Raw genomic sequence first — 27683 nt, forward strand, 5'->3', positions numbered from 1 at the left:
TTGACGCCTTTTAGGTAATACGCTGCAGGTTAAAAGCTGCTTATAACTTTAAAAAGTCTCAGATAGTTTAGCTAATCAAGGTTCCCGTCAAACTACAATAGTGCATCTGCAAATTGGAGAACTCATTTACCAAAATAGCACTAATCTCAGTTGTAGATCTATAGGCTAGGGTGCTTTTGCTTCACCGTGGATTATAACATCATCGGCTATCTATGTGAAAATAGCACATTTTACACAGCTTACTAAGTAAGTGAGTATACCAGTTTTGTGTGGGTTCAAGCTATTAGATGAGCTATCTGTGTGTGGTTTGTGGGGGCGATAGATGTCCTTACTGCGCTTTAAATATGAAAAGTTGCACTATAAAGACGGAGAAGTTGGCGTAGCCTGAGTCTTAGTGGAGACTGATGATGCATAAATGGCTCATTAAGATAAGATAAGGTAAGATAGACTTTATTAATCCCACACTGGGGAAATTCCTGTGCTGCAGCAGCTCAAAAGAAAAAAATAATGTACACACATCAGAATAACACAAATACACATTAAATAGACAAGGCAGAAAAATATGCAGAAAGTATTATAAGAAATAGAAAAAAATAAAAGGAAGTTATAATAGTAATAATACAAACATATTTACACAAACACCCTTATATAAACGGACAGTAGATATACAGATGAGTAAGGTGCAGATGAATAGAAATGACATATTGCACAGTCATAAGTAGCAAAGAGTGATAAATAAATAAGTATGCATAGTGCGGAATATTGTCCAGTGATGGCTCATATTGCAGAAGCAGCTAGCAGCGCTAAATTATGATGTTGTATTAAAGAGTCTGACTGCTGCTGGAATGGAGGACATGTAGTGGCGCTCCTTCTTGCACTGAGGGTGCAGCAGTCTGCTAGCAAGAGATCAGAGACCCCTCCTCCATCCTCGCTCCTCGGGGCGGGAAGAAGAGCTTTGAGACGGGCCGGCCTTCACGAAGGTGGGCCAGAACAACTTCCGGTTTAACCCTTGCGTTGTCTATGAAAATCAACACTTTTTCTGACATGTTTTATTTCTGTCACTTTTGGCATTTTTTTCAATGTTTTTGCCGCTTTTTTTGACGTTTAACACTTCTTTTCACTTACCTGTAACACCACAAACACCAACTTATTACTAGTTTTACACTTATTTTTGGAATTCATGGTCAATAAACCTCATTTATAGGAAATTATACCTAATGCTTGAGTTAAAAAGAAAAAAAGCTAATATTAAAGGAAAGATAATCACAGACTGGTATATGTCAACGTTCAGTTGAGATACTGTTTAGAAACATTTCAATTTTTTTTTCAAATGCTAAAAAATGTAATAAAACACCCAAAATTCAATGAGAGTAGAGATCCGATCATTTGTTGTACTTGCGAAGCACGTTGCATGGAATTGTCCGTGTTATTTTGGGGTAATTAAAAATTAGGTAATTAACAAGAAACTCATATTTCTGATTTAGAAATTTTGAAAACTGGTCAAATTTGACCCGAAGACAACACAAGGGTTAAGCGAGGAGCTATCAAATCAGATACTTGGGAAGCAGCCACTGTTTCTCTCAACTCCTCCTCTTCCTGTAATGTATAAGCTTGATAACTCCTCCCTCCTCCTGCTCTCAAACACAGCGAACTCCACTCTGTCCATATATGTAACCAACGTGCAGGAGCGCGGGAGCTGACAGGCGCCGTTCACTGCAGAAGCACATGCTGTTTTTAGATCAGAGCTCAAAGTAGTTTCAAGTGAGACTCAGACAGGCGTTGTCACTGAGAGGTGAAATGGCGCAGAGAGGAGTTCAGCTGGACCGGGAAACTTTCTCTTGTTCAATCTGTCTGGATCTACTGAAGGATCCGATGACCCTTGACCTGTGGACACAGCTACTGCATGAGCTGTATTAAAGAGTTCTGGGATAAAGAAGACAAGAAGAAAATCCAGCTGCCCTCAGTGTAGGGAGCCCTTCACAGCAAGGCCTGTACTGCTGAAAAACACCATGTTATCAGATTTAGTGGAGCAAATGATGAAGACTGGACTCCAAGCTTCTCCTGCTGATCACTGCTATGCTGGACCTGAATATGTGGCCTGTGATTTCTGCACTGGGAGAAAACTGAAAGCCCTCAAGTCCTGTCTGGTGTGTCTGGTCTCTTTCTGTGATCAACACCTTCAGCCTCATTATAACTCCTCTGTGTTTGAGAAGCACAAGCTGGTGGAGCCCTCCAAGAATCTCCAGGAGAACATCTGCTCTCATCATGATGAGGTAATGAAGATTTTCTGCCGTACTGATCAGAAGTGTATCTGTTATCTCTGCTTAATGGATGAACATAAAGGCCACGACACAGTCTCAGCTGCAGCAGAAAGGACTGAGAGGCAGAAAGAGCTCGAGGTGAGTCAACAAAACATCCAGCAGAGAATCCAGGACAGAGAGAAAGATGTGAAGCTGCTTCAACAGGAGGTGGAGGCTATCAATCACTCTGCTGATAAAGCAGTGGAGGATAATGGGAAGATCTTCACTGAGCTGATCTGTCTCATAGAGAAAAGACGCTCTGATGTGGAGCAGCAGGTCAGATCCCAGCAGAAAACTGAAGTGAGTCGAGTCAAAGAGCTTCAGGAGAAGCTGGAGCAGGAGATCACTGAGCTGAAGAGGAAAGACGCTGAGCTGAAGAAGATCTCAGTCACAGAGGATCACAACCAGTTTCTACACAACTACTCCTCACTGTCACCACTCAGTGAATCTACATCCAGCATCAATATCCGTCCTCTGAACTACTTTGAGGATGTGACAGCAGCTGTGTCAGATGCCAGAGATAAACTACAGGACGTCCTGAGAGACACATGGACAAACATCTCACTGGCTGTGACTGAAGTGGATGTTTTACTGTCACAACCAGAGCCCAAGACCAGAGCTGACTTCTTAAAATATTCACGTGAAATCACACTGGATCCAAACACAGCTCACACACAGCTGTTATTATCTGAGGTGGAGAGAAAGGCAACATTAACACGTAATAATCAGGGTTATTCTAGTCACCCAGACAGATTCGTTAATTGTTGGCAGGTCCTGAGTAGAGAGAGTCTGACTGGACGTTGTTACTGCGAGGTGGAGTGGAGAGGAGAATGGATTGATGTAGCAGTCGCATACAAGAATATCAGCAGAGTGGGGGACTTGAGTGAATTTGGAAAAAAACGAAAAATCCTGGGTGTTAAGATGTGGCAATAACAGTTATAAAATTTGGCACAACAAAGTCCAAACTCCCGTCTCAGGTCCTGTGTCCTCCAGAGTAGGAGTGTACCTGGATCACAGGGCAGGTACTCTGTCCTTCTACAGCGTCTCTGACACCATGACTCTCCTCCACAGAGTCCAGACCACATTCACTCAGCCGCTCTACGCTGGACTGTTGCTTTATTATCGTGTTGGAGACACAGCTGAGTTCTGTAAACTAGAGGTGTGAAGCCTCACTGATCTCCCGATTCGATTACGATTATCATGTCAACGAATCGATTCGATATCTCAATGCATCACGATGCGTCAAATACATTTTTCTATTAAAGCCATATAGGATATTTAATCCATAGCTTTTCTAGCTTCAAAAACTAAACATTCTGCAGTGCTCTAATACTAAATAAATTGGATACATAAAACTACAGCACTTCCTGAATGTGCAAAACATAACAGAATATGTAAACAGAAATGTTGTTAGGCCTACATTCAATTGTAAACAGAAATAATCAATTATGGCCCGGTCGATTATCCATGCAGCATCGTCCACGTCCACGATTCGATGCATCGATTATTTGATTAATTTCAACATCTCTACTGTAAACTGAAATAGTCAGAAATCATTTTAGGGTTAAATTCTTTGTTTTAAGACTTAAAAAACTTGTTTTGTCTCCATGTTTGTTGCTGAGAGCTGATTGTTGTGGCATTTCTTCACTGCAGAGAGATCAGCTGTCAATCAAACATTATGGGATGTCCTTTGACATCTTCTCATTAGTTGTTGTTGTAAATGTTGAGCTCCTTCCTGTGTCTGTTTAGCCATGGAGGCTACCACTGCTCATGATGATGTTTGTTGACCTGAACTGAAAATATAAACTTCTCTGAGCTCTAAATGTCTGATGAATATTTGTATTGATGGATTTGTAGGTTGTAGGTTCCTTTATCATAGATACTTTGTCCTTACTACTTCGTACATCTGTAGAGAAATCTATAATCACATTTCCATGTATGTGTTTATCATGATTACAATGCCAATGTCAAGTCTGGGTGTTTTCACAGTGACTCAGCCTCTCTATGCTGGAGAATAACTTTTATAGATTATTGTCAAACTTGAAAATGTTTTTTGAAAACTTTTTTTGTCGCTTTCTTCGGTGCTTTTGTACGTTTTTTGTGACTTTTTTCAGAGCTTTTTATTTTTATTTTATTCATGGTCAATAAACCTAATGTATATGATATTATACCTAATTTTGTTGTTTAAAAAAAAAGCAGAACTATGAATTATTTTGAGTAATAGTTAAGATCAGAGGATGTCGAGTGAATCACAGACTGTTTATATCAAAATTTAGTCAGGATGCTGTTGTGAAACCATTAAAAAAAATGTTTTCAAATGCTATGAAATTGAATAAAACACCCAAAATGCAAAATTAAATGAAAATAATTATTGATTTTTATCTGCAAAGAACATACATCCATGTTGTTTTGGGGGAAATTTGGTTGAAAGAAACCTATGTCTCTGATATATAAAAAAAAATAATAATTTGAAAACGGGTCAAATTTGACCCGAGGACAACACGAGGGTTAAGTTGTGTGGGGGTCATGTTGCATAAAGCCTGTACTAGAAGAAGTTATACAACTGTCCTGGGATGTGTGAACATTACCAACCGTTTTGTTGTCACTTGAGGTGATTGGGTGAAGTCTTAGGAAATGTATGAAGCACTTAAAACACTTTTATCTGCTCCATTGATTTGGACAATTAAATGGTTATCTAAAAAATGTAAGTTGTGTTCACAGGTCAGCCCCGCCACACTACACATAAAGACAAAAGCTGAAAAGGCTCCTTTAGTGGAATTTATTTGTATGTATATGAATGATCTGTCTATGACTTAAATGCATGTGGTACAGGTTGTAGGGTTGGTGACTCACTAATTAATCATTTTATGTATGCAGATGATTTGGTCATTTTTAACCCATATATTGCTGGTCTCCAAAATGTAAGCTGTGTTCACAGGTCAGCCCCGCCACACTACACACACAAAGACAAAAGCTGAAAAGGCTCCTTTAGTGGAATTTATTTAAATCACCACACCATTTACAATATATAAACAAATGACATAATGTAGAGACATTGTAGTTTTAAACATGTGCAGAAATACTTTAAAATAGCACACTACTTACAATACTACTGACAGTAAATAAAAAACCTTCAAGAAAAACTAAACTGAAACTACATCGCAAATCCACATTAAGACCCCACTACCAGAGCTCAATTCTTAAAATATTCACGTGAAATCACACTGGATCCAAACACAGTGAACACATGGCTGTTATTATGTGAGGGGAACAGGAAAGCAACATTCATGTATCAACAACAGTCTTATTCTCGTCACCCAGACAGATTCTCTGAATGGCAGCAGGTCCTGAGTAGAGAGAGTCTGACTGGACGTTGTTACTGGGAGGTGGAGAGGAGAGGAGGAGGGGTTTATGTAGCAGTCGCATGAAAAAACACGACACTCAACAACACTCTGGACATATTTCCTGGTTCCCTCCCCTTTAGATCTACAATTGTAAGATGGGCGTAACCAACATGTGGTGAAGTGCAGGAGCTGACAGGCTCCATTCACTGCAGATACACACACTGTTCAGATCACAGCTTTAAGGAGTTTCAAATTTCAGGAAGTGAGACTCAGACAGGCGTTGTCACTGAGAGGAGAAATGGCGCAGAGAGGAGTTCAGCTGGACCGGGACGCTTTCTCTTGTTCCATCTGTCTGGATCTACTGAAGGATCCGGTGACTATTCCCTGTGGACACAGCTACTGTATGGACTGTATTAAAGAGTTCTGGGATGAGAAGAAAATCTACAGCTGTCCTCAGTGTAGAGAGAATTTCACACCAAGGCCTGTTGTTGTCAAAAGCACCATGTTATCAGATTTAGTGGAGCAACTGAAGAAGACTGGACTCCAAGCTGCTCCTGCTGATCACTGCTATGCTGGACCTGAATATGTGGCCTGTGATGTCTGCACTGGGAGAAAACTGAAAGCCCTCAAATCCTGTCTGGTGTGTCTGGTCTCTTACTGTGATCAACACCTCCATTTTCATAATGATGTGGCTCCATTCAAGAAACACAAGCTGGTGGAGCCCTCCAAGAATCTCCAGGAGAACATCTGCTCTCATCATGATGAGGTAATGAAGATGTTCTGCCGTACTGATCAGCAGTGTATCTGTTATCTCTGCCCTGTTGATGAACATAAAGGCCACGACACAGTCTCAGCTGCAGCAGAAAGGACTGAGAGGCAGAAAGAGCTCGAGGTGAGTCAACAAAACATCCAGCAGAGAATCCAGGACAGAGAGAAAGATGTGAAGCTGCTTCAACAGGAGGTGGAGGCTATCAATCGCTCTGCTGATAAAGCAACGGAGGATAATGGGAAGATCTTCACTGAGCTGATCTGTCTCATAGAGAAAAGACGCTCTGATGTGGAGCAGCAGGTCAGATCCCAGCAGAAAACTGAAGTGAGTCGAGTCAAAGAGCTTCAGGAGAAGCTGGAGCAGGAGATCACTGAGCTGAAGAGGAAAGACGCTGAGCTGAAGAAGATCTCAGACACAGAGGATCACAACCAGTTTCTACACAACTACTCCTCACTGTCACCACTCAGTGAATCTACATCCAGCATCAATATCCGTCCTCTGAACTACTTTGAGGATGTGACAGCAGCTGTGTCAGACGCCAGAGATAAACTACAGGACGTCCTGAGAGACACATGGACAAACATCTCACTGGCTGTGACTGAAGTGGATGTTTTACTGTCACAACCAGAGCCCAAGACCAGAGCTGACTTCTTAAAATATTCACGTGAAATCACACTGGATCCAAACACAGCTCACACACAGCTGTTATTATCTGAGGGGGAGAGAAAGGCAACATTAACATATAATAATCAGGATTATTCTAGTCACCCAGACAGATTCTCTGTAAACTATCAGGTCCTGAGTAGAGAGAGTCTGACTGGACGTTGTTACTGGGAGGTGGAGTGGACAGGAGGAGGGGTTCATGTAGCAGTCACATACAAGAATATCAGCAGAGTGGGGGACTTGGGTAAATTTGGAAAAAATGAAAAATCCTGGGTGTTAAGATGTGTCAATAACAGTTATCAAATTCAGCACAACAAAGTCCAAACTCCCGTCTCAGGTCCTGAGTCCTCCAGAGTAGGAGTGTACCTGGATCACAGGGCAGGTACTCTGTCCTTCTACAGCGTCTCTGACACCATGACTCTCCTCCACAGAGTCCAGACCACATTCACTCAGCCGCTCTACGCTGGACTGTTGCTTTATTATCGTTATGGAGACACAGCTGAGTTCTGTAAACTAGAGGTGTGAAGCCTCACTGATCTCCCGATTCGATTACGATTATCATGTCAACGAATCAATTTGATATCTCGATGCATCTCGATGCGTCAAATACATTTTTCTATTAAAGCCATATAGGATATTTAATCCATAGCTTTTCAAGCTTCAAAAACTAAACATTCTGCAGTGCTCTAATACTAAATAAATTGGATACATAAAACTACAGCACTTCCTGAATGTGTAAAATATAACAGAATATGCAAACAGAAATGTTGTTAGGCCTACATTCAATAGTCAACAGAAATAATCGATTATAGCCCGGTCGATTATCGATGCAGCATCGTCCACGTCCATGATTCGATGTATCGATTATTTGATTAATTTCAACATCTCTACTGTAAACTGAAATAGTCAGAAATCATTTAAGGGTTAAATTCTTTGTTTTAAGACTTAGGCCGGTTACACACTGGATGCGTCGTGCGAGCGTGTCAGCCGCGTGGCGTGTCCGTTTTTATTTCGGCTCCCATGTTAACAGGTTAGAGCTTGCACACTGCCTGCGTGAGACACGCGTCTCGAGCCGCGCCTGAGACGCGTGCCTGCTAGAAATAGAACCGACGCCTATTTTTCACGCGAGAGTCTTGGAAGCGTTTCCATGCAAAATAGAACAGGAAAAGATGTTTATATGTTATTTAGACACGAATGCATATTAATAAATGACATCTTGATGTTTGAAAGTCTCTAGGTTTTGACATCAATGTAGATATAAATGTAATAAAAAATTTCAGAGAAAAGATTTTCAAGTATAGCACCTGTCATACAGAACGAAATATTCTGTAACATATTTTGCAGTCAATACTGCCGACGTTGCCTTACTTTAATCAAATCGGTAGGCTATATATTTATTTTAAGTTTAACAACTCTCTCCCCATACGTCGAACAAGCCTATATATAAAGGGTAGAATAGGCTACAATAACAACGTAGTGTGTGTTCTGAGTGACGGTCCAGCTACACAAAGTTGTTATAAACAGACAGCCCACTTAGCCATTTTTCAGAGTTTGAATGTGTGTGCGCTATGTCCCGAGATCAGCCCTCCCTGTTCCTAGCAGCAGGAGCAGCGCCGCGTCAGACACGCTTCTGGTGTGTAGGACACAGAAAAATTGCTCACGCGACGCATCCAGTGTGTAACCGGCCTTAAAAAACTTGTTTTGTCTCTATGTTTGTTGCTGAGAGCTGATTGTTGTGGCATTTCTTCACTGCAGAGAGATCAGCTGTCAATCAAACATTATGGGATGTCCTTTGACATCCTCTCATTAGTTGTTGTTGTAAATGTTTGAGCTCCTTCCTGTGCCTGTTTAGCCATGGAGGCTATCACTGCTCATGATGATGTTTGTTGACCTGAACTGAAAATGTAAACTTCTCTGAGCTCTAAATGTCTGATGAATATTTGTATTGATGGATTTGTAGGTTGTAGGTTCCTTTATCATAGATACTTTGTCCTTACTACTTCGTACATGTGTAGAGAAATCTATAATCACATTTACATGTATTTGTTTATCAGGATTACAATGATCGTAATCAATAAGGGAGATGATTCTTTATTCTCTTTTACACAGCTAAGATTATTCTCAAACAAACTGATTATGTGGGTAAAGTGAATCTGATATCATTGAACAGACTGACTTTACTGATGGGATGTGTGAACAAACTAAAGGTCTATATGACGAATAAACAAACGTGAACAAAGTCTAGTTCTTCTTGTCTTCATTCCAGGGGATCATACAACGCTGATGGAGAAAATGTAACACGCTGATATGAGAGTATATCTGAGGCTGTTTATATCCTCAAACACCACACAGTACAGTGTTCATGTTGAGAGTTTATCACTTTTTAAAACCAACATTTTGTTTGTGCACTGAGTCCATAAAGAGGATTTATTACACATATTTAAAAACTGTTAAATAGTTAATTAATTTGGTCAAGTCTGGGTGTTTTCACAGTGACTCAGCCTCTCTATGCTGGAGAATAACTTTTATAGATTATTGTCAAACTTGAAAATGTTTTTTGAAAACTTTTTTTGTCGCTTTCTTCGGTACTTTTGTAAACTTTTTTGTGACTTTTTTCAGAGCTTTTTATTTATATTTTATCCATGGTCAATACACCTAATGTATATGACATTATACCTAATTTTGTTGTTTAAAAAGCAGAACTATGAAATTTTGAGTAATAGTTAAGATCAGAGGATGTCGAGTGAATCACAGACTGTTTATATCAAAATTTAGTCAGGATGCTGTTGTGAAACCATTTAAACATTTTCTTTCAAATGCTATGAAACTGAATAAAACACCCAAAATGCAAAATTAAATGAAAATAATTATTGATTTTTATCTGCAAAGAACATACATCCATGTTGTTTTGGGGGCTATTTGGTTGAAAGGAACCTATGTCTCTGATATATAAAAAAAATAATAATTTGAAAACGGGTCAAATTTGACCCGAGGACAACACGAGGGTTAAGTTGTGTGGGGGTCATGTTGCATAAAGCCTGTACTAGAAGAAGTTATACAACTGTCCTGGGATGTGTGAACATTACCAACCGTTTTGTTGTCACTTGAGGTGATTGGGTGAAGTCTTAGGAAAATGTATGAAGCACTTAAACCAATCAGAATCGTCATGGGCGGAGCTAAGATCCGCACGGAGCTGCTGCAAAATAGTCGCACAGAGAAAACTCAGATTGGACAGATAGTCTAGCTAGCTGTCTGGATTTACCCTGCAGAGATCTGAGGAGCAGTTAACCATAGTCCTCACAAATCCACCGGAGTTCAGAACGCCAACATAAAGACAGAGGAAGGGGACGGAAAAGACATGCATTCTGCGGTAACTACTAGTAACTACCCTTATGAAAAACAGTAACCAATCATTCGTTACTCTTTCAAAAACAGTAACTAATCATTAAATACCTATTTTTTTGTGTGTACCTTATTGTAAAGTGTTACCAAAAAAACTTTAATTTTACATTTTGACCCAGAAGAACAAAGAGTTGCACGGTCGACGGGAAGACAACACGAGGGTTAATAGTAAAGAATAAATAGATATATGTGTATTTGTTGTTGTTGTGATTCTCCTCTCTGCCACTAGAGGGCAGACCAGACGTTCCTTACGGTCACATTCTTTTAGCGTCACTGTGTGGCGCTGCGTGATGACGTGTACGTACTAGCTAGCAAACATGGCGAAGAAACAACGTGGGAAAAGCGCTTCGTTTTCAAAGACGGCGGATATCAAACAACAGACGGACCATTTCAGTTTAATGCTCGAGTCCAGTGACGACGAGGCGCCCGAAGAGGTGACCTTTGAAGATTCAAAGGCTGAGGCTTTACGGAGCATGAAACAGGCGCTGGACACGGCCAGAAGGTAACGTTAGCTAACCGCAAAACCAAACTCCATCCAAAAAGGGCTGCCTTTTGGCGTTTCCATAGTAATAAGCATAATAAAGTACACCCAAAACGAGTTATTCAACACATATTCTGACTTCTTGTGGAGCACTTTTGACTTCGGCGTGCACATTCAGCACTGAGCAGATCACTATATGTTCAATTTGTTTCATAATTCAACACCGCTCCCAAAAATGCGTAGTTTTGAGACGGCAGAAAGGCTGATGGATTTTCGGAACGAGGCGCTGTTTTTGGACTGCATTCATGCCGATATGAAGGATGTGTCTCACAAAGTCAGAACTTGTATTATATCAAAAAAAAGAACGTTGTCTGCTGCCAAAAAGGACCGTTTAACGCTAAACCAGGATAACAACGACATTGGGTAACGCTTCATGTGTCTGCTTTTCCATGTTTGCAGGGAAAAAGAGCAACTGAAAGAGAAGAGGAGGAAGAGACAGGAACTGTTCCAGGAGCAGAAGGTGTGTGTTAAAAGCCAATGGTAGCTTTCAGTTCAACTCATTTGAATGATGCAGAAGTCAATACATAACATCTCCCTTCATTCTGCTGTTTCCCACAGAAAAGAAAACTCTTACCTGCCGACGTGTTGGAGGAAATCGACTCGGCTCCTTCACAGTAAGTTGACTGGTCTGAATAATTCTGCAGCACTTTTGCTTTATGCATTTTTCTCCTCCCATCTGCTTTAAAAACCCTTCAAATCTGCTTTATTTACAGGACGCAGAAACAGTGTCAAGAAGACGGTAAAGAAGCTCATTTCTGCCATCGGTTTTGTAACATTAAGCTGACACACTTGTCCAGAAGGATGTTCACTGTTCAGTAGAGCAGCAGAATAAGCTTCAGATCCGTGTAACTTATGATTTCTCCCAACTTGTCCCCCCCCCCCTCCAGCTGAAGAGGAGGAACAGGAGGCTGAAGAGGATGAGCAAAGAAAGAAGAAAAGGAAGAGGAGCGGCAAACTGGCACATGCCCGGAAGTATGTAAACTCCCCTTTTCCACACCGGCTACGTCTACATATTTAACCCTCCTGTTGTCTTTTGACCCATTTTTTTTTTTTCGGTTTTCTTCCAACCAAATTGCCAAAAAATAATAATGTGGATGGTTCCTTACAACCATGCACAAGTAAAATAAATTAGCATTTCCCTACTCTCATTGCATTTGGGTGTTTTATTCAATTTTATAACGTGAAGAAAAAAAATAAAAGAACGTGAAAAAAATTTCGGAAAAAAATGTTTAGAAAATGCCACAAAAGGGCAGAAAAAAGCGATAGAAATGTCAGGGGAAAAGCAACAAGTGTTGAAAAAATGGCCACAACGCTGTAAAAATGTATTTTAAATTTGGACCCAGAAAAACAAAGGACGCATGGTCGACGGGAAGACAACACAAGGGTTAAGCAGCGGTTTTGAGACAAAAACGATCTCCGTCCACAAAGAGTTTTAGCTCCAGTAGCAGAACTAATCTCCGTCCGTATTAACACGTCTGACATCACATATCACATGACTGTTTACACACACTGGGCATGTGCGTGCCGGTGTGAACAGGAAGCCGAGTGTCTGACGTTTACTCTGTGGGTGAAAATCATGGATGTAGAAGTTTAAAATACAGAAAATACTTTGGAGAAAGAACAACGGTGAAAACTAAGAGCAGGGATTTATTAGTTTGGAGCGAAGACGAGGTGGGACTGTTACTGAAAGGTCTGTAAGCTACCTAACCGATAAGACTGACTGAAGTGCATCGTCGTTTCCAAATGTCTCCGTTTCTGCCCGTCCAGACTACAGAGTTTTCAAAAAACGGGGGCAGCAGTGTTTCCATATGTCTCCGTTTTAGGGCCTCGGAAACGCCGGAGTAGTGCGGATGCGAGGCGTGAACGTAGCAAAATACATAGTAGCGTAGATGTAGCCACAGTCAAACTGAACATCAAAGTAGTTTAACAAAATAATCTTTACTCAAGGTTAGGGCTGCACGATATGAGGAAAATGTCTAATTGCGATTATTTTGACTGATATTGCAATTGCGATATGATTCACGATATTGGAGGGAATGATCATGTTTGTATAATTATTCTCATTTTTATTGAAAAAAAAAAATGTCTGTACCAAAACAAAGATGTTTTTCTGTAGTCTGTATGATAGGATTTGTAGGCCGGGACGTCTCTGCAGCACCACAATACTTTATTTTAGAATAAAGTATTAAGAAGACACATATTTTGCCTTTAACAAATATTGCGCCCCACCCTGTGATTTGGATATGGCACTAGTCCATATTGCGATTGCGATTAATTGTGCAGCCCTACTTGAGGTCCACTCACAAGCCACTTAGGAGCTTTGAAGCCCTTCTCACAAGTTTGCCACTAAGAAAACTTGATTCCTTTTGTTGTCAGTCTGAAGGGAAACTACACGGTGCAGACAGCGAAGGAGCGAGAGTCGGCATCCTTCCAGCAGCAAGCGGCCGAGGACTTCCTCCAGTCCAGAATGTACGGACCAGGAAGCTGCCGGACCACGAGTAAGAAGCTGGCGTTGATAACACTGCATGCTCAAATAGGAGTTTCAAAGGTTTTAAAATGAAAATAAATGTATTTCTTCAGTAGGAGCGAATGGGCTGAGTGTCAAAGAAACAACAGGATTTAGAGGGGGACTAACACATTGTTTGTTCTGGTCTTTTAAAAGGCATACTTTGCAACTTTAACAGCTTCGGTCCCCCTACAGGTATTTCAACCGTTAGCTAAGAGTTGAAATAGTTAGCTAAGAGTTGAAATAGTTGGCTAACGGTTGAGAAAGGTAAAATTAGGGTTAGCTAACGGTTGAAATAGTTGGCTAACGGTTGAAAAAGGTAAAATTAGGGTTAGCTAACGGTTGAAATAGTTGGCTAACGGTTGAAAAAGGTAAAATTAGGGTTAGCTAACGGTTGAAATAGTTAGCTAAAAGTAATGGCTTAAAAGTTGCATAGTATGCCTTTTTAAAGGGGAATTTAGTAACAAAGAAATAGAATTAGACCAGCCAACTACTGCCAACACTTAATGTCAGTTAAAGCTGCAAAGTAGTCTTATTTATTGTGTATTTAAAAAAAAAAAAATCCCTGCAAGCTACACTCTGTGGCAGAAGTCTGCAAAGACGATGATCTGTCTCAATTTGAGCTTTGCTACAGTGACGCTCCGTCTCGTCCCACTGAGGCGTCCGCTCCCCTGGGACTCCTGCTGCGGACACGACGGCGACATGAACAGCTTTCACGCGTGACTTTCATTCGCAGTCTGGCTGAACTTATTATTAACCCGCTTCACTTTCTGTCCTCCTGCTTTCAGGCAACGAGCTGCTCTCCCTCCAGAACAAGACGGGGAGAAATAAAAGTGCGGCAGTGCAGTTTGTCAAGAAAGACTGGGGTGAGTTCAGTAGACTAAGCTTTTAAAAGATGTCTAAAATACAGTGTTTTAACCCTGAACACTGTGAGCTGTGTCCCAATAACACACGGACTTGAAAAAATATCTGTATGCAGACTGAATATTGTGCTCAAAAACTAATTGTTGGTCCGTCTCTAATATATGAGGACAATATCTAATTGCGATTATTTTTATTATATCTGCAGCACCACAATACTTAATTCCCAATAGTTTGACACATATTTAGCCATTAACAAATATTGCGCCCCACCCTGCGATTTCGATATTGCACTAGTCCATATTGCGATTAAAATTGCGATTTAATTGTGCAGCCCTAGTCGCTAATCACTCGTCTCTTCTTCCTGATGCTCCAGCCTGCAACGAGAAAGCCAAAGCAGAGAAGCTGAAGAAGAGATGGGTCCACAAGCAGCAGATTCCGTCCTGCTGACCAGTCGGACCGACTGCACGTCTCCAAAAAACCTCGACCCCGGGCCAGCTGACCTTCGCTGCGCCGACACCGAGCTGCACAGACTTCACGGTTCCTTCTGCACACTGAATTTAAACGGATGTCCATTGCGGCCGACCATCAGAAACATGCAGGAAGACGTCACGTCACGTAAGCTTTGGGCCGGGACGCGCCCTGGACAACAAATTATATTGACTTAATGTGGACACGGCCGCAGCCCGAATCCCTCAAACGATAGAAACTTATAGAACAATGTGCAGGCGCAGACATTAGAACTGCTCTACCAGCCATTAATGGGATTCTCATAACCTGAATTTAACATTTTGTTTGACGCTCCCTCATCTGTGTTTCTTAAAGAGCAGAACAGAATCAGACCTGCTCTTTGTTTTCTGTAAAATGACTGTATAAATAAAAGCTTGTTGTTATATCTGTATCTTTAATAATATACTTCAGAGACTGAGATGCGTTTGAAAGCTCAGGAAAAGCTCAGTCAGCAGACTTTAGTTGTATTGTCGTCAATCTACGTTTCCCGAGGTCAAAACAAAAATGTAATATTAGATTATCTCTATTAATCGATCGAAATTTGCGGGTTTCGTGTACTCCAATGTGAGGATTAGCTGTTCTTTGTCGTAAGATAGTCAACAAAAATATCTTTCGGGACTGTTGATTGGTCAAAACAAGCATTTTAAAGACATTACTTTGGGCTCTTGTACATTAAGTTGTTTTTGTCACTTTCTGACATTCTATAGACTTAATTAAGAAAATAAATAATTTGCAGCACTGATTAAAAAGCACTTCCTTTGCCATGACTCCATTGTACCAGTTGGAAATACCTGGATGTAATTTATCATTTGAGTACTGAATAAAGTTAAGACCGTGATTAAAAAAAGTGTCCAACCTTTCAAAATAAAAGCACTAGATTTGAGAAAGTCCAAACAAAAGAAATGTGTGTACCGCTTTTCTTTTTCATGCCTTTATAAATTTTGTGAGCTCTAAATGTATCAATAAATTTGAATATATTGGATAGGGCTGCACGATAGGAGGAAAATATGCGATAACGTTTAATATCGCGATACTGATATTACTTGTGATAAATAGATATTAAAGTGTGCTCAGTTCTGCCTTTCTGCTGCTTTGAGTATTCTGCTAAAATTCAACGTATTGCTTGTTGAATGAAAGGAAATCATTTCCAACACTTTCATTGAACATAAAAGGCCACACTAAAAAAAAAAGTTACATTTTAAAGTGCAGTTTTCTGCTGATACTTTTTCAACTAAACAAAAAAAAATCTGAGCATCTTTCGCGATGTGCCACAGCCTTTAGCGATGTGTTTATTGCGCCAGTTGGTATCGCAATGGTGATTAAAAAGAACTATATTGTGCAGCCCTTCTATTGGACATATGGTAAAAGAAATAGGCCTATTTAGATCTTTTGCTTAACTAAAAGTAGCAGTACTAAAGAGTATAAATACAGTTACAAGGAAAAAAAAACGATATTAAAACTTACGTGTACAAAAGTAACAGCATCAAAATAAAAGTATCAAAAGTAAAAGTACTCATTATGCAGCAAAATATATATTGTTAGACTATAATCATTGATGTACCCCAGGGAGTACTTCTGCTGTTGATAGGGGGTATGTGGAACGATTGTAAAGCTCAACTTTGAAAAAAATGATTTGATTGGAAGAATATATCCACATATTACCATTAAATCAACTTTTACACGTGAACACTACATGTTGCAGTTATGTAAGAGAAAACTAGTTAGCGAGTACAGTAGTTGCTACAAGTACTGAATAAATGGAAGAAATAACTAGCTCAAAGTAATGACTAAAGAGACATGGTTAAAATGGCTAAAAGTTGAAATGACAAATAGTTGACTTTTAGCTAACGGTTGAAATAGTTGGCTAAGAGTTGAAATAGTTAGCTAATGGTTGAAAAAGGTAAAATTAGGGTTAGCTAAGAGTTGAAATAGTTAGCTAACGGTTGAAATAGTTAGCTAACTATTTCAACTCTTAGCTAACCCTAATTTTACCTTTTTCAACCATTAGCTAACTATTTCAACTCTTAGCTAACTATTTCAACCTAGCTAACGGTTGAAAAAGGTAAAATTAGGCTTAGCTAAAAGTAATGGCTTAAAGTAACGATAATGGATAAATGGTTCACTCCAAGTACTAGCAGCCTAGAAGGCTTGTAGTAGTATAATTGCTGACCAAACCAACCTTAATGACAATTCAATTGTATAAAATAGTTAACAATATCCACTTTTATACAATGAATAGTCTTATATATTGGAACACATTGTGAATTGATGAAGAGGTACGCAAGTTCCTCGGACCAAAAAAGTTAGGAACCACTGCATTAATATGTTTAGTGCAGCTGGTTAATGTGGAGCTCGTTTGAACTACTGCTGGGTAACAACTTCTAATCAATTTATTAGTCGATTCATTTTTTGTATTAATCAATTTCTGCAAAGTACAGTTGTCAAATTAATATAGTGGAGTAGAAAGAACATTTCCCTCTGAGATGTAGTGAAGTGGAAGTATAAAGTAGTATAAAATGGAAAAACTCAAGTAAATACTTTGTTACATTTCACCACTGGGCATACTGTATATACATGATATCTAATTAAATAAATATTTGCTTCACAGAAATGCCAAATATGTTTTTGATTATCAACTGTGGGTGGGTGATGGTGCAGTGGATACGACACATGCCTTTGGAGTGGGAGATTTGGGTTCAATTCCCACTGCGATACATCAACCAATGTGTCCCTGAGCAAGACACTTAACCCATAGTTGCTCCAGAGGTGTGCGACCTCTGACATATATAGCAATTGTTAAGTCGCTTTGGATAAAAGCGTCAGCTAAATGACATGTAACGTAACTGTCGCAATTACTTTAGTTTGTCCACCAGAGAACACATACGTTTATTTTTAACATAAATGCCCCAGTTGGTGCACATCTTAGTGTGAATATGAGTTATGCATTTCATTTTCTCACATTATGGACTTAAATTAAATCAATCATTTAAATAAGGGTTAGTTAGGGCTTCGACTGAGTTGTCCGTTTGGTCAGTTGTTTAAAAGGGCCAGAAACTACATCAACAACTGGGTTTTAAGGTGGACTTTTTCTTCCAGGCTTCATATGTGGGTTAGAGTGTTTTTAAAAAAAACACTTTGCAGGATTATCTTCAGAAATGTCATTTAGGATTAAACTCTGAACAGCCTCCGCTGGTCATAGAGTCCATACATTTATCTAAATGCAGGACAAAACTGTTTGGAGGCAGACTTCAGCTCCAGGCGTCATGCAGCATCCAGACAAGTGCCTTCATCATTTGTCACTTTTAATATAAATCTTTTCACCCTCACACAAATTGCACTTTTTTTTGTTTTCTTTTCTCCAAATGGACACACAGTCAGCAGTCGACAACTTACTGGTTGACATCTTCCTTATACACCGTGAACTGGCTAAAAGAAGGAGGAACAAAAAGAATAAAATAAGAGAGACATCTAACTTGATCTTACCACCACTTTACTATGGCATGCATAGGTTTCAGACCTTACTCAGAAAGAGACAACAGACACTTTGTCTAAGTTTTCTAAAAGGATGCCGTGACTGCTTGCGATCGGAAAAGTAATCAACAAAGAAACAAACCAAAAAAAAAAAAAAATGTACAGAAAAGCTCGGTCCCACCTGGGAAAAACTAGAGGAAAAGATGGATGTCGTGTCTAGCGAAAGCCTCGGCAGTCCTGTTTCTCTTCAAGTGGCGAGCACAAACACACAGGCTTCAAACACACAGCTGCAATGTCATCTTCCTAAAATATTTGGTTCTTTATTTTGTAAATGTGGTAGCCACAGTGTTGTTGACAATACTGAATTTTTTTTTTTTTTATGGTTTTTCTTGTTTTCCCCGTCAGTGCTTTGAGCACACTGAAACGCGAGGGGCCCCGAGAAAAACTTGAGACAAAAAGAGGATGAGGAAGAGGATGCTCGCCTCTGAGGGATGATGGGTAGATTGGAAAGGAGCAAATTAAGGGTCTTTCATACCTGAATGCTATTTCAACAGCAGCTTTAGAAAACACTAACGTTAGACAGCAAATACCTTCCAGGGAGCAACACAGAGTCGAGGTTGACTGAAGGTAAACTAGCGTCTGAGCTAGTTCCAGGTCGACGTTAAGAAATCGGTCAAACTGAACACAAAACAAGCAACACATTTCATTTCTGTTAACCCAACATTAAAGCAAACTGAAATAAAAAAAAAAATTCACAAATAAATCACTTCATACATCCTAGGTGTTTGCCTTGAGTACGAATTAGTTCAGACTTTTAATTACTAAAAATGAGTAATTGAGTTTTTTATTTTTCTTCAACAATGGCGCCCCCTACATTAGTGAATTTTTGGTACCAACTGTTGATGTCGGTACTTGTAATCGGTTTTATACAATATCTGTGCGAGCTGGCCCTTAATATATTTCTCATCATTGCTTCAATTCCAACAATAACAGGCAGTTAAACAGCCAGGGGTGGACTTTGTTAGCCGTTTCTTTGTTCAGTGGTTCCCACAGTGGGGACAGAGACACGCTGAGGTACCGTAAGAGTGCCGCCACATTTATTTTCACTTTGTAAACTGTACATTTTTTCATGAAAATGAATAGGGGATGTTTTAAAGTTTGGTAACCACTGGCTCAGTTCCATCTGTGATTTGAACACTCCCTAGTCCCTACGTAACTCTGTACATTAGTCACTCTTGGTCGTTATTACAATCTCGCCATAACGTATGAAGCGCCGTGAACAAGACTACTCAATGGTGTGGAGTTTTCGACACTCTGGTCATTTAGCATTTTACCGTTTCCACTTCTGGAACTATCCTAAAGAGAGACAGCTAACACGAGCAAGACGTCTTCCTTTGCCTAAATCCAGGACGAACGCAGAGTGTGGGGGCTGCAGGTGACACGCAAAACCCCCACTGATAACGAAAAGTTAACATTCTTGCGGGAATCAGTGCTAATGTTAGCAAGCCAGCTAGTTTCCACTTTCAGAGTAGACGCTATTTAGCCTAGCTTGCTAGCTTCCACTTTTCGATTGGAAAACAAAGACTTAAAAAAAAAGAACTTGTATCAATATTTAAGGACTTTAAAGTTACACGGCTATGATATCTTGCAGTCAGTAGCGCACCACAGAAGTTGACGCTAGTGCATCGCCTAGCAATGCCGGTTCTCAGTTGTCAGTCAAAAGATGGGAAACGTCCACTCAGAGGCTAAAAGCTTAGACACCGTTTCCACATATATGTCCAAGAATACTTTTATCCTCTTGGGGGAAAAAAATGATGCGAACATAGCTGCAGCTTCGTTATCTTATTTCAGTTTGACTTTAAATCAAACGCAGAGCTCATTTAGAGGCTGTCTTTATAGCAGCTACGTTTTGCTGTTGCTTGTGTTTCTGCTCTGAGTTGGGAGTCTGAAAATCTGTTGCTGTGCTGCTAAAAAAAAAAAAAAATAAACTCTTGTCCAACTGTAAATCGAGGCGGGTGTGGTGTCGGTCAACTGCTTGGTTAGTTCGGACCTTCCTATTCTAAACAGGAGGAGGAGGAAAGGGACATTTTGGCTCCTGAGTTCTTTGTGGGTTAAGGATTAGCATAGACATCAATACGAAAATAAAGATTAACAACGTTTGCATCAAACCTGCTGTGCAGCTGTGGGCTTGGGGGGGGGGTCACAAGTAAAAATAGGGTCAGAGATCATCGCAGGGTTCCTACGCAGGGTTTCCATTTTAGAAACTCCAGACTTTGTACAGAAGCGTTTGACGATTCGTTCGCATTAATTGCAAAATTAAGCTAGGCTCTAGTAAAGATTACTTCACGGAAAGTACCACAATATGTGAAATTAAAATTCTAAAAACTCTGTCTCAGGACTTCAGAGCAGTTATGTTTTTCAAAATCTGAATGTGGGAAAGGGTCAAACGTATCAGCTTCCCACCTGCGTAGGAACCCCGGAGTCAACAAAACAGGAGGCATAAGATCTTGTACACACTCGGAACAACCAGCATGCTTCAGGAGTCACTGGTGTCGGTACAAAGCATTAAAAGGATTTGTTGTTGTTGGGTTTTTTTTTTTTCAATGATTTCCTTTCATTTGATAACTAAATATTTCACTCTATCGATATAATTCCATTTTGTTAAATTCATATATAAACGTTAACATGTACACACGCTCGTCACTGGTAATCCGTGGAATCGGGACCTTTATTATAATAAGTGGAACTTGCTCTTGCTGGCGCTCAACAAATATACTGTGAATGCAAGTAACAATAATATAATGATAATTAATAATAATAATAATAATAATAATAATAATAATTGTCGGCGGCGTCTGCACCATGCCTTGTAAACCTGGAAAAACTCAAAACAAAAACCAGGTAACCACGTCTCCCCAGTCCCTCCACTTCGCCCATGAAAAACACAAACAAAAAGTTTTTAAAAGGGGGAACGTTGAGTCGAGACTGTAGTTTCTCTCTGGCTTCTTCTCCCAAAGTCCAGAGTCCACGTGGAGTCGGCGCAGGAGGTGAAGGAGGGGGTGGGGGGGAGGGAGGGAGTAGGCTATCTCTAACGGAGCACCGCGTTGGCCGGAGTTCGAGCACTCGGCGAGCCTCGGTGGAGATGGGACTTTTTCCAATCCCGTTTTCAGCATCAGCCTGCCTCCGCGTCTGCGTTTGTTATGAGTGCGTGTGCGCACGTTTTTGCCTGACGAGCCAGGTTTACAGGGACCACGTTAAAGGGTGGTCGGCTATGGCGGTCTCTCGTCTTGTTTTCTTTTTTTTTTTGTATCTTCTTATTTTTCCATTTCTATTTGACCCAGGGGTTGTTTTTTTGTCAGTCTGTCCGCCCCGGTTTGATGCGCCCCCCCCCCCCCCCAGATATACGGGGGGGAGGGGGGAGGGGGGAGCTCGGTATCTGCGGCGAGTCCACACCAGTTTGAGTATTTTCAAGTCAGCTACTCTTGGTTGGCGCCCACCCTGCTGTCCCGTCAGAATGATGCAGACGCAGCCTCGGACGGCTGGAGGTGGAGGTGAGGGCTTACGAGGGCAACCAAGGTGGAGGCGCATATTTCATATTTACGATGGAAAGGGAGGTGGTGTGTGTGTGTGTGTGTGTGTGTGTTTTAAATGTATGTTGTGTGCGTTAGCAGTCGAAAGATCTGTCCAGAGATGACCCCTGGTCCTCGGCGGTCGTCATGCCGATCAGCAGAAGCTGAACAAGAAGCGAGCGAGGTGGTTAACTACTGCTTGTTGTCGTGCAGAGGAGAGTCTCCTCAGCCAATAGGACTACACTGATGGAGGAGGCGGAAGAAGCCATTTCTGGACAGGCCCTCAGTGTGTGTGTGTGTGTGTGTGTGTGTGTGTGTGTGTGTGTGTGTGTGTGTGTGTGTGTGTGTGTGTGTGTGTGTGTATATATGTGTGTGTGTGTGTGTATGTATATGTGTGTGTATGTATGTGTGTGTGTGTGTGTGTGTGTGTGTGTGTGTGTGTTATATGTGTACACAGGGCTAGTGCAGGTAATCGTCCACAGAGGCGAAGGCGCATGAGCCGCTGCCTGTTCGTGCCATGATGGAGAGGCACTGGGCGGCCTGACCCACGGCCTGGGCCAGGGGGGGCTGCTTGGGCAGGTTGTGAGTCTCTGGAGGGGGGAAAAGGAAAGCGGGGGGACACAACAATGTCAGGACTGCAGGAGTGATGAGGTGTCCATACAGAACTCACCATTGTTTGAATCACTTCATTGGCTACAGCCTACATCTAGAAGGCAATTTCACTGGGTTAAGTTCATTCAAATATTAAAAAGAATGTTTATTTCAACTGTCCTTCCTCAAGTTTTCTGTACCATGTACCAGTACCGGTCAAACGTGTAGAAGCTTTCCCATTCAGGTGAAAAAGTAAGCATGTCCAAACTTTTGACTGGTACTGTAGATCTTTCATATCAGCTCAGACATGCCCTTACATTTTCAAAGAAGTTAGATGCAGATCATTCTAATATAAAGCCCCTTCAGATTGGAATAATCTTCTGTCACATATTACCGCTGGTTCAGTACATTTTCTCATGTTAAAACAACCCGTTTATGCTTTTAATTTGTGTTTACTAACAGTCTTTAAACTGCTTCAATTGCTCTTTATTCTGATGTAATTATTGTATGTAATTATCTTGCGCAACAGCTGGGGGTGTGGGTGAGAGAGGTTGAGCAAGCTGTCTGTACTTGTGTATTTGAAGTGTGTGTTTGTTACGTAACGCTGTTCTGTTTGTATGGGTTGTATAATTTCGGATTTGTGTTTATAGGACCCCCTCGAAAATTAGATGCCACATCTCAAGGGGCTATCCCTATATGTATTCAAACTAAAAAAGGTGACAGAGCTACCTTCTACATGTCTTAAGGGCTCATATTTAAACATATTTTAATACAGGCAGCGTGGACAGCCGACCTACCTAATATTGCACTGTTGAGAGTGGAGCAGACGGGCTCTCTCTGAATGGCGTCCAGTTGGTAGCCGACTGGGCTGCTCCAGGGGTCCGAGTAGGCCAGCAGGCTGAACGCATCCTGCAGCCGGAGACACGAACAACAACAGATCACAGCACACCGCTTCGCTTTCTCTTCTACACCTAGGGGCCCTATTTTAACGATCTAAGCGCATGGCGTGAAGTGCCTGGCGCAGGTGTGTTTAGGGCGTGTCCAAATCCACTTTTGCTAGTTTGACGGTGGAAAAAAGGGTCTGTACGCCGGGCGCATGGTTCTAAAGGGTTGTACTTAGTGTCTTCATTAATCAGAGGTGTGTTTTGGGCGTAACATGCAATCAACCAATCAGAGATCATCTCCCATTCCCTTTAAAAGCCAAGCACGTTTGGACCTTGAGCATTGCTATTATGATGGAGGATTTACACCGTAATATTTTTATTTGTAATCTTCTGCATGTGTGTGTGCTGCTGTGTGTCCCTGTGTGTGTAACAAGCACAGTGTGCGCGCGCTGTGCATAAGCCTAGACGCATTTTACTAATTTGCTGTTAAAATAACAATGAAATGCTGCGTTATTGACTTTAGACCAGGTTTTTGTTGGTCAATGGCGCGATCACTTCCCGCTGCCTCAAGATAGCAATACTCCCAGAATGCACCTGAACACACCTCCCTGTAAGACCAGCACACCCATGGGCCACAGATGGGCGCAGGTGCATTTGCTATTTAAATGACGCGGGCGCTTAACGTTCTTAAAATAGCTAAGACACTTGCGTTGGGCTTTGCGCCGCGCTGCGCCGGGTGCTAGATAGGGCCCCTAGGCTACAAGACCATGTGTACTGTTCTTACACTACTACGGGTCTATCAATGATGTTCAGTTCTGTAAATTCCTTTAGTTACTCTGTCATCATAGGTTGTCAGGGTTCCCACACATTTCATGGAGAAAATTTCTCTTTCATGACTTTTAAAAAGGGGCCCATAGTAAAAACTTCCGCGACCATTCTTAACGATAGTTACCTTGAGCATCTTCTTGTTGGCGGAGTTCTTGCCACACTCGCGGCGCAGGTGTTCGCTCATGCTCTGGAGCTCCCTGCCGAAGTGGATCATTCTCTCGATGGCCGCCTGGCTCCCGCCGCACAGCTGCCGCTTGGACTGAGCGGACTCCACCTCTGCAGAGCCACGGCCCGTTCGCCGTGCAAAATGGAGCATGTCTTAATGTAGTGATGGTACATTCACAGCACAGGTATTTCGCAGGAGTGTTTACCCAGCAATTTGCAAGGGCAGCGGGGGTTGAATAAGCCTTCAAGCCTCGATTACCACAAAGTGTTTAAAACAAAACAAAAAAAAAAAACAGGACATTTCATTCAGAAGGAATGATACCGTCTTCAGAGAAAAGGCAGGGCAGAAAACTTTCTCACGAGTGGTTCATCACAGTATTCTAGACGTAACTCCTGCCAAAGAAGCTAACGGAATACACAGCCTTATCAACCAGGGCATACATTAACTTCAAAAAGGCAACCAGCGGTCTGACGGCATGCTGATAAATGCTCAAATTGAGTGACTAATGCCTCCACACACACACACACACACACAATATACTCACCCATGTCTGCGTCACAGTCTTCGGGCTCGGTGGCGTGTTTGGAGCTGCCGTTGAGGAAACCATTGGAGGACGACTCTGTCACTCCGTTGGTGAAGTGGTCCACCTCCATATCCACATCGCTACGGAGGCAGGACACGAGGAGATAGTAAGATGATGCAAATTTCCTGGACAAGATATCTAATTAACTGACCTTGCAGCGAAATTATGCATTACGGTTGCAAGAGGTGGTCTGAGATTTTCACAGTATGATAACCGTCACAGTTTCACGATATTATTATTATTATCATCATCAGTTACAATGACCCTTAAAAGGAACGATAATCAAAGTATTTTTTTTTGGTTGAACTAACATCATTTAAAACTTGAAACAACTTTCTTTTAATGGAAGTATGTGTAGAAACTCTCCCCCTTTTTTTTTTTTTTTTTTTTTTTAACCATAGTTAAGCAAATGTACCGGCCTATGATGCATACACGAGTTCCTTGGCCTGCGTGATACATCATTATCTGAGCAAGAAGTTTAAGGTCGAATGTGACCAGTTTTAGCGCTAACCGCTAATTAGCTTATAAGGCAGAGGTAAAGTAAAAAGAAATCACTATTTCTACACCACTAACAAGGCTCAAAATATCACCACACTTCAACGGTAGCATAATGAGGGTCCCTACATGTAAACCGAAGAACTTTGTAGGTGTACAGACAGTTTATTAAAAAGATAAGTTTAGAAACAGTCTCGACCAGTCGTACCACGAATGCCGTGTAACCAGTAACGTAGCTCACGCGCGGCGTTCGTGGTTCGACTGGTCGAGACTGTTTCTAAACTATCTTTTTAATAAACTGTCTGTACACTTACAAAGTTCTCAATGCTTCGGTTTACATGTAGGGACCCTCATTATGCTACCGTTAAGTGTGGTGCTATTTTTAGCCTTGTTAGTGTTATAGAAATAGATATTTCTTTTTACTTTACCAGTGCCCTGATGACTAGCGTTACAAGCTAATTAGCGGTTTGCGCTAAAACTGGTCAACTTCGATTAGCATTAAAACATATCCCAGAGATCGGTCGACTCGGTACCTGTGTTATTAACCCCTAGGTACATTTTGCGCCGGAATTGTCCTTTAAGCTTACACTTTGAAGGAAATTTATGCTATTGAATACAGTTAAGTATGCAGAATATAAGTTTCGTTTTAGGAGTAAATACAAAAATTATAATATCTGCAGAGAAATAAAGTAACAGGGAACTTGTGTTTTTTCTGAGTAATTGTTTTTCCAGCTCCACCGCCAGTTTCGGAGCATACATTTAAGCTTTATGAGCAGATTAAATTAAACGCTCGTGTGTCAGCGTGGTTTGGCTCAGTACCTGGTTATGGGCTGTTGGCTGCGGCTCCCGTTGAGGCTGACGTCAGACGCTGGGGGGGTGGAGCCAGAGCCGGGGGGGCAGGGCTTGTGACTGTGAGGGGAGGAGCTGTGGCTCTTATTGGTCGTCACGCCATTACAGCAGTTGCTGTCGGTCCCTAAAAACAACAAGAGTGAAAGATGGACACGTTTTTGACTATTAACACATGCCTTTACCGAACATAAAGAAGGCTCTGCTAACACTGAGGAGTCCTCTTCAACTAACGGTTTCCTATTTAAAAAGGTGCAGCTCGTTATTCTGCAGCAAAGCCAGAATTGGTCAAAGCGATTACAAACTCAAACTCACTGGTAATCTGATGCCAAACCTTGAAACAGAGGAAATATGGAGACTTTAAAAAAAGAAAATATTTGTAGTTCAACGTGTTTCTTAAATGGTGCTTAAAAACAGTGGTTGAAGAAGTATTCAGGTCCTTTACTAAAGTAAAATACAAACACCCCACTGTAAAAATACTCTGTTACAAGTAAAAGTCCTGCATTGAAAATGCAACTTAAGTAAAAGTATGTAAGTATCATCAGGAAAATGTACTTAAAGTATTAAAAGTACTCAATGCAGGAAAATCCTCACATTTTAGAAACTGGAAATGATCCAAACAGTTCTTTTCTACTAAGTGTTTAATCTGCTCATCATTTCAGCTGGACTTGTAGGCCGTTATATTGTTGGCTAGTTTAATTTATAATAAAATGTCGTGTTTTATAAACTACATGTGATTTGTTTGCAAAAATCTTAATGTGTAAAGTAACTAGTAACTAAAGCTGTCAGGTGAATGTAGTGGAGTAAAAAGTACAATATTTCTCTCTGAAATGTAGCGGAGTAGAAGTAGAAAGTGGCATGACAAGAAAAGACTCAAGTACTTAAGTACAACTTTGAGGTACTTTACTTGAGTAAATGTACTTCGTTACATCCCGTTACGACCAGTTTACAAAAACTTTCTATATCAGAACTAAAGAATGTTGAAACAAGCTACAAAAACGCAGGAAAAAAAAATAAAAAAAAAAAGAAATCAACAAAACATTTTTTTTTAAAGACGCTGAAAAAAAGTGACCAACAAAATCGTAAAAAGTGACCAAAAAAAAAAAAAAAAAAAGGGACAAACATAATTTAAAAAAAAAAAAAAAGAAAAAACACCCAAAAATTGGAATAAAATCGACAAAAACGTTGAGAAAAGTGTAGAAAAAGAACAACAAATGGGCAACGGGAAGACAACACAAGGGTTAAATGGTGCTTGAAAAAAAATAAATAAAAAAATAAATAAACTTGTATTTTGGTCGCAGCTTGCGATTAGAGATCGATGTCGATCGTCACTAACATTAACTCTTCAGGGCTC

The 27683-nt window shown here is 40.8% G+C and overlaps 3 protein-coding genes, 1 long non-coding RNA gene and 1 pseudogene across 5 annotated transcripts in view; 3 read left to right on the plus strand and 2 right to left on the minus strand.

Annotated features, from left to right (window-relative positions):
* The first annotated feature begins 1343 nt into the window (after positions 1-1343).
* On the plus strand, positions 1344-3532 carry LOC116043944 (annotated as a pseudogene).
* A 2232-nt stretch (positions 3533-5764) lies between these two features.
* LOC116043940 (tripartite motif-containing protein 16-like) lies at positions 5765-7677 on the plus strand. Its single transcript, XM_036004734.1, has one exon. It carries the CDS (start codon positions 5943-5945, stop codon positions 7599-7601), a length of 1659 nt encoding a protein of 552 aa, XP_035860627.1. The 5' UTR covers positions 5765-5942; the 3' UTR covers positions 7602-7677.
* Positions 7678-10740: 3063 nt separating this feature from the next.
* Positions 10741-15287, plus strand: nol7 (nucleolar protein 7). The gene is made up of 8 exons (XM_031290980.2): positions 10741-10980; positions 11419-11479; positions 11578-11633; positions 11733-11758; positions 11907-11991; positions 13396-13517; positions 14314-14391; positions 14763-15287. The coding sequence occupies exons 1-8, from the start codon at positions 10796-10798 to the stop codon at positions 14834-14836; spliced, it is 687 nt and encodes a 228-aa protein (XP_031146840.2). The 5' UTR covers positions 10741-10795; the 3' UTR covers positions 14837-15287.
* A 2894-nt stretch (positions 15288-18181) lies between these two features.
* LOC118495752 lies at positions 18182-20188 on the minus strand. The gene is made up of 2 exons (XR_004898181.1): positions 19052-20188; positions 18182-18999 (listed from the first exon to the last, which is right to left on the minus strand). It is a non-coding gene; the product is annotated as an uncharacterized LOC118495752 (long non-coding RNA).
* A 2155-nt stretch (positions 20189-22343) lies between these two features.
* The window catches only part of ranbp9 (RAN binding protein 9), a 33954-nt gene continuing 28614 nt past the window's right edge, over positions 22344-27683 (minus strand). The window contains exons 10-14 of one of the 2 annotated variants that reach the window (XM_036004732.1): positions 26303-26456; positions 24950-25113; positions 24364-24515; positions 23325-23436; positions 22344-22526 (exon numbers count right to left, since the gene is read on the minus strand). In XM_036004732.1, coding sequence (XP_035860625.1) covers positions 22396-22526; positions 23325-23436; positions 24364-24515; positions 24950-25113; positions 26303-26456 — 713 coding nt within the window. In that variant the 3' untranslated portion in view covers positions 22344-22395. The remainder of the gene's footprint in view (positions 22527-23324; positions 23437-24363; positions 24516-24949; positions 25114-26302; positions 26457-27683) is intronic. The other variant, XM_031290975.2, reaches the window with a different exon arrangement.

This window comes from Sander lucioperca, chromosome 9 (genome assembly GCF_008315115.2).
Source record: "Sander lucioperca isolate FBNREF2018 chromosome 9, SLUC_FBN_1.2, whole genome shotgun sequence".
NCBI classification, from domain to species: Eukaryota; Metazoa; Chordata; class Actinopteri; order Perciformes; family Percidae; genus Sander; species Sander lucioperca.